Source organism: Vitis riparia, chromosome 19 (genome assembly GCF_004353265.1).
Source record: "Vitis riparia cultivar Riparia Gloire de Montpellier isolate 1030 chromosome 19, EGFV_Vit.rip_1.0, whole genome shotgun sequence".
NCBI classification, from domain to species: Eukaryota; Viridiplantae; Streptophyta; class Magnoliopsida; order Vitales; family Vitaceae; genus Vitis; species Vitis riparia.
In genome coordinates, this window is record NC_048449.1 from 9,338,937 (window position 1) to 9,346,152 (window position 7,216).

The 7,216-nt window shown below is 38.5% G+C and overlaps 1 protein-coding gene across 1 annotated transcript; it reads left to right on the plus strand.

Moving 5' to 3' along the window:
• The first annotated feature begins 75 nt into the window (after positions 1-75).
• On the plus strand, positions 76-4,084 carry LOC117908982 (probable L-type lectin-domain containing receptor kinase S.7). The gene has a single exon (XM_034822862.1). It carries the CDS (start codon positions 576-578, stop codon positions 2,613-2,615), a length of 2,040 nt encoding a protein of 679 aa, XP_034678753.1. The 5' UTR covers positions 76-575; the 3' UTR covers positions 2,616-4,084.
• Positions 4,085-7,216: the final 3,132 nt, after the last annotated feature.

Consider the following 7,216-nt stretch of genomic DNA (forward strand, 5'->3'; position numbering starts at 1 on the left):
GAATAAAATAATGATATGAAAATTGAGATGATTGCCTTTTTTCTTTGTTTTTATATCATAACGGCTCTATGACCAAATGTTGGGACTTTAGGGACCCATGAACACATGGGCTTCCTCTTGTCATTATTGAAATGAACCCATTTTCCAAAGGCTGTCATGCTGATACATTTTCTGTGTCCCCAGTCAAAAGATTCCCACTTGGAATTTGAATTCCTACGCTCTGTTGCAGTACGGCTCCACCCTACCTGTTTCTTTTTCCAAAATAATCTCCACCGTCCAGTGGTTGGACTAAGTCGCGTGGCATTGATGGAGGCGCCTGTCATCATCAGTCTCGGGGTCTCTTGTTGTTCTAGTGTGTCCTCTATTCTTCATAACCGTTGTATATATAAATATACCCCACGCGCCCAATTTCTAACCGTTTAAACTCCATTTTCCCACTACAGCCCCCTTCTCCCTTTCGTTCTGAAAACGACACCGTTTTGACAAGTCGCCGTCTTCCTCCTCCGATCTCTCGTTCTTTTCTTGCAAAACTCTGATTTTCCACTCAACTGTAAGTCTGTAACCACATTGTCTCCATGAAAATGGATTCAAGAAAGCTTCTTGTTTTCTTGCTTTTCACGTTCTTCAATTTCTCCGACCCACCTCTAGTGGTATCAGCCCAGAATGTGGATTTTGATTTCTCCTCGTTCACTCTCCGAAACTTCACTCTCCTCGGGGACTCCTACCTCCGAAACGGCGTAATTGGCCTCACCCGAAACCTCGGGGTCCCCTCCTCCAGCTCCGGAACCGTTATCTGCAACGCCCCGATCGCATTTTTCGATTCTGAATCGAATACCACTGCCTCTTTCTCCACAAGATTCTCCTTCTCTATCACCAATGTCAATCCGAGCTCCTACGGCGACGGATTGGCCTTTTTTCTTTCGCCTGAAAATGAGACTCTGGGCAGCCCTGGAGGCTATCTGGGTCTTGTGAATTCCTCCCAATTAACCAAGAACAGGTTTGTTGCAGTGGAATTCGATACCCGGCTCGATCCGCATTTCAATGATCCCAATGACAACCATGTGGGGTTGGATATTGACAGCTTGAATTCAATGAAGACTGCTGATCCAGTCTTGGATGAGAATATTGACCTGAAAAGTGGAAAGTCGATCACGGCTTGGATTGAGTACAAGAATGATCAGATGAAGCTCAAGGTGTTCTTGAGTTCTTCGAGGTCTAAGCCTGAAAGGCCAGTCCTGATTGTGGATATTGACCTTTCTGAGTATCTGAAGGAGTTGAAGTATGTGGGGTTTTCAGCCTCTACAGAGGGGAGCACTGAGCTGCATCTGATTGAGAATTGGAGCTTCAAGACTTTCGGGTTGGTCCCTGCACCGCCACGGCTGCATTTTCCGCCTCACAACGTCTCAGATAATACAGTGATGATACCCCCACCAAGTGCGGTATCTGATTCAGGGAATAAAGGCCATAAGAGGCTTGGTTTGGGGTTCGGGATTGCTGGGCCAGTGTTCTTTTGCATAGTTCTTTCGGTATTTGGTTATGTTTCCATGAAGAAATGGAGGGGGATGAGATGGGAGAGGAGCTTCAAAGCAGATATTCTTGCTGGGCCAAGAGAGTTTAGTTACAAAGAGCTGAAGGGGGCGACAAAAGGATTTCATTCTAGCAGGATCATTGGCAATGGTGCATTCGGTACTGTTTACAAGGCATTTTTTATCACAACAGGGACCATTTCTGCAGTGAAAAGATCAAAGCATTCTCATGAAGGTAAAACCGAGTTCCTTGCTGAGTTATCAATTATAGCTTGTTTAAGGCATAAGAATTTAGTTCAGCTTCAAGGTTGGTGTGTTGAGAAGGGTGATCTATTGCTTGTTTATGAATTTATGCCTAATGGCAGCCTTGATAAGATGCTGTATCAAGAGTCCGAGGAAGGAACCTTACTGAAATGGTCTCATAGATACAACATTATTGTTGGGATGGCATCTGTTCTCACATACCTGCATCAGGAATGTGAGCAGCAAGTCATCCACAGAGACATAAAAACCAGTAACATAATGCTTGATGGAAACTTCAATGCTAGGCTTGGAGATTTCGGGTTGGCAAGGCTCATGGATCATGATAAAAGTCCAGTTTCAACTCTGACTGCTGGAACTATGGGATACCTTGCCCCGGAGTATCTGCAGTATGGGAAAGCTACTGAGAAAACAGATGTTTTCAGCTATGGTGTGGTTATACTTGAAGTGGCTTGTGGAAGGAGGCCAATTGACAAAGACACAGATAGTCAGAAAATGATGAATTTGGTTGATTGGGTTTGGGGATTGTATTCTCAAGGCAACATCCTTGAAGCTGCTGACAAACGGTTGAAGAGGGAGTTCAAGGAGGAAGAAATGAGAAAGCTTTTACTTGTGGGTTTGAGCTGTGCAAACCCAGATTGTAATGTGAGGCCTTCTATGAGGAGAGTCCTTCAGATCCTTAATGATGAGGCAGAGCCTTTACTTGTCCCCAAGATGAAACCAAGTCTCACTTTCTCATTAAGCTTGCCTCTCAGTATCGATGACATTGTTTCAGATGGTGAAGATCATCGTATGTCACTTGACTCCATGTGTGAGATCAAGATCTAGTGAAGTAAAATTCAACTTCTCCTCTCACGTTATCCTAGTTTGATGCTTTAGATTCTTTCATTTTTTTTATCACACTTCTATATTTGTCTTGTTACTCAACCAGATTTAACTGGGCCGAGTTCAAAGCTTCTCTATTGAACTATGTGATCTTCTGCTGTACCCTAGACATAAGAAGCTTCCTTGAACGTATAAAAATGTAGGTCCATGCCATAACTGACATGTATGTAATTCTTTTCCACTATTTTAATGGTGTTACATTTTTTCTTATATCATACTACTTTCCTGAGTGATTTGTTGCTTGTTTATTTCATGTTACATGTTATTGAGATATCATGAAAAGCTAGAGTTCCTTAGGATAAGGATGATCAGCTGATGAAACCTTTGTCTCCAGTCTCATCCCAAGATTGAGTTGAAAACTTAACGGTATAAGGTGTTATTACCTGTCTTACAATATTTCTCCTATCCCTTTATTGATTGGTTACAGATGATTGTTTCAGTTTCTGCATGACTTAATGGTAAACAATTTCCTTTTCTACATATGCTCCTCTATTGTCTCATGGCTTTTGAGTAGTTTCACTGAAAGTTCTGAAATCTCAAAAGCAGAGGATTCCTGCATTTTGCAACCTCACAACTCGGATTGGTGAAAATAAGTTAGATGCAGCGAGTGATGGAAAAAAAATCTCAGAAGCTTCAATTAATCAACTAGTTGTGACATTAGGAATCCATAGAGAGAAAAATAAATAAATAAAAGAACTAGCAAGCAAGGAGGATGAAAATAATAGGAAAGGCGTATTCTCCTAACTGTGAAAAAGTTAGGGAGTTGCATATGTTTTGTTTTTTTCTTGTTACAGAATGATGAAAACCGATGGATGAGGCAAGACCACTTTCAAATTCTACAAAAAGAAGATGTATAGGGCTCATGGACTGATCATCAATCTCATTTCAGCTGAAGATTCTACACTCTTTTTCTTCTCTAAAGTTGTATTTTATCCTCCATTGCCAAGACTGAAAGAGGAGGTTATGACAAATACTCGCTCAGAGTTCTTTAGCTTGATCTATGTCGTTTTTCTCAAGGAGGTTGCTTCCAGCTAACAAGTCCATCTTATAGCAAGCTTTGAGCTAAGACACGAGGCTGCTGGTGCTTCCCATATTGTCCTTCTTTAACCCTCCAGCTCTGTTGCATCTGGGCTCTGTCTAACAACTCCATTTGTATCTAGGTAATGCCATTCAGCCTTATGCTTCCAAAAATACATGAACTGGCATTTTGGTTCAAATCCAAATACGTTCACCTTCTGACTTTGTTGATAAAAGCATTGTATGCAAAAATATGAAAGCATAAGGCTGAACTTGGAGAAAACCCAGTTGATGTAAGTGGGATTATGGAATGCAGTAACACATCAAGGTCTATGCAATAAATCCTCTTTGTAATGTAAAATCCAAAGAATGTAAAGAGTTATGTTTTACGAGTACTTCTATGCTTTTTAGACTACAGTTGAATGGTTCTTTTCCAAACAAAGTTTGAGGAAAAGAAAAAGGGAAAGGGAAAGGCAAATGGAAAAACAAAGTACATCTATGAAGCTCAATAAAAATTTCTTCTCTTTTTTCCCCAACTTTCCTCACTCTTTTTCATCACATTCTCGTTCTTCTCATTTTTCAATGTTTCCCCTTTTTCTTTCCCTGTTCTTGAGAACCAAGCAAGCCTAAGAAGTTCTATTCAATAGAAATTCTATGCAATATAATAGTGAAGGCATGTAGAGAGCAGAATCAAAATGCAAGAATTTAACTGCCAGACAAATAAATTTTAGATACAGGGTTGGAGATTCTTTACATTGCAGTTTGATGAGGATCCAAGTGAAGTGTGATGATGACAGAAGAAGAGAGAGCACACTCCCAAGAAAAGCAAAGAGTCTTTAGCTGATGCTGGGTTGTGCTCCCTCTCTTCTGTCAACATATTTCTCATCCTCCAACCAATCATTCACCAGTCATGTTGTTGCATGGCATGCATTCACTTCATCATGTCATTACTGCAATATAAACAATAAGAATATATGGATTAGATTCTTAGGGTGACACTACAGTTGAATCCCTGTGTATAAGAACATACATGCATGGATTTCATGTATAAGATGGTTTTTGCTAGGGAATTACGAATTTCTTATATAAATAGAAATTGAAACAAGCTGAAACTTACATTTGAATTACATAGCTGTACCCATGTTGTGTGTGTGTGAGAGAGAGAGAGAGAGGGAGGGGGGGAGAGAGAGAGGAGCAATGAAACAGTAGCATGAAGGAGAAGTCATGACTTTGTGAGAGGCAGTGGAAGAAGAGAGGGAGAGGGAGAGGAGCAATGGAACAGTAGCATGAAGGTAAAGTCTTGACTTTGTGAGGGGCAATGGAAAAAGAAGGGGAGAGGGAGAGGGGCAATGGAACAGTGGCATGTGAAGCCTTCTTATAGAGACTTTGATCACTCACAAAAGCCAGTAACATAAAAAAGATAATGGGCAGTTTCTAGGTGGTTCCCTCAATAAAAGCTACATTTTTGTTAATATTAGCAGTTTCAACACATTAAAAAGATTCTTCTAAACTTGGCTATAACCCTTCACTCTCATATTTATTACCTTTTCTATTTACATAACCCTTCATTAACTACTCCTTCAACACTTGACAATGAACCATTGTAAGCACACTCATAAATGGTCTTTAACCAGATCTACTGAGGATGGTCACTGCCTATTGCAGGTGTTCTATTATGAGTCTCCCTCTTTCAAAGTGACCTTATCTGAAGATGTACTAGGGCTTGGGGCCCTTCATTTCTCTCCAGACAACCCTTTTTTGTGTCCTTGATGGGGATCCTCTCATAGTGACCCTATCTGGGGATGCATTAGACCTTCTGGGAACTCTTCTTTTTCACTGCCTGAGGGCCCTTTTCTCGAGATATGTGGAGTTCTTTTGACCTTTGCTAGGATGACCAATGGAAAAATATATCCATAGGCCATTTGATTTTGGTGCAAGTAGGACTCATAAAATTGGGGTCTGACAGATTTCAAAGTTCTCTTTTCACTTTGTCATGAATTGTTTACTTGGGCTCTGCCTCACCTGTGTATTGAATTATTAGCCTACCATACTGCTAATGCTTTTTTTGTAGAGTCTGTAGACTATATATATATTATCTCTCCATCTTTTGGTAAAAGTAAATCAATTCGACTAATCCATAGGCTGATATCGATTTCTTTGTACAAAGTCTTGACTCTTCTAAGCTACAGATCGAGTATTGTAATCATCTTTTCTTATAGTAAAGATCCTATGAAACTAATAAAGTGGTCACTGACGGAGCTAGCTTGGGCCAGGAGGGGCACATGCCTCCCTTCAAATTAAAATCAAATGGTGGGATAGATTCTTTCACCTCAAGTACAAAGGAAAGACAAGCTTTTCGTGGGACTAAATACCACAATCTTCCCACTTCTTGACCCTCCAAAATATTTCTTTCTATTTGTGCCCCTCTTAGACTCGATTTTTGGCTCCGCCATTGAAAGTAGTGATTGTTTTTTTAACTTAATACTAAATTTAATTTGTTTTTAGACTTTAAATGATTTGTTACTAACTTTTCTTTTTCAACTTTTTACTTCTTTTAAATTTTTTTTTATTCAATAAAAAAATCGAAATATTTGGCTTTTTGTTTAATGCTAAAAATAACATTTTAAAACAATTATAGCACAGTCTCAAAATGACCCTTACCTTACTAACACTTAATACTTAATAGAAATAAAATAATAAAACATAAATAACTTAATGCTATTAAGTTGTATTTAGGCAGTTTTTGTTTTTTACTTAAGTCAAAATAAAACTTAATTTAATTTAATTCTAAATAAAATAATAATAATAAAAAAAAACACCTTAATACTTAATATTCTTAAGTATTAAGTATCAATAGGGTGAAAGTTGTGTTGAGTTTGTATTTTGATTATTTCAAAAAGTTATTTTTAGTATTTAACAAAAAATCAAATATTTTAATTTTTTTTATCCAGTTGAAAATTTTTAAAAATAAGTATTAAGTTGTAAAAAAAAAAAATCAAAACACGGATGATTTGAAGTCTAAAAGCAAATTGTATCTGCATTAACTTAAAAAAACATATACTAAGAGTTAAATTAAGTTCTCTAAGGTTTTTTTTTGGCAACAATGTTACCCTATTTCATTTGCTTTTTACTCCAAAAAAACATTGCAAGAAGTTGTTAAAAGTTCATCATCTTAAACTTTTGCCTGCTAAACATTCTTAACCTGGATATTATTTGAATTTTTTTGGTGAAAAAAATGACCTTCAGGCTTTAATTGTTGTGGTGAAGCAGTCAGCTTTTCCCTTTGGGTCACTAATAATGTAAGGTGGTGTGAGTGGCCCCAACAAAGCCAATTCTAGCTACTTGAAGATTGCCTTCTTGGCTCCAAGAAGTTCTTCAAACTTTTTTCTTCTTCTTTCCATAGATGATGATGATATGCTAAGTAAACCAATGTCTAGTTCAGGCTTTAACCACCCAGCCCCACTACCCACCTCTCTCTCTCCCTCCCTCCCTCTCTCTCTCTCTCTCTCTCTCTCTCTCTCTCTCTC

Coding starts and splice junctions, on each gene's coding strand:
- LOC117908982 (XM_034822862.1), top strand. CDS start 576: ATGAAAATGGATTCAAGAAAGCTTCTTGTTTTCTTGCTTTTCACGTTC.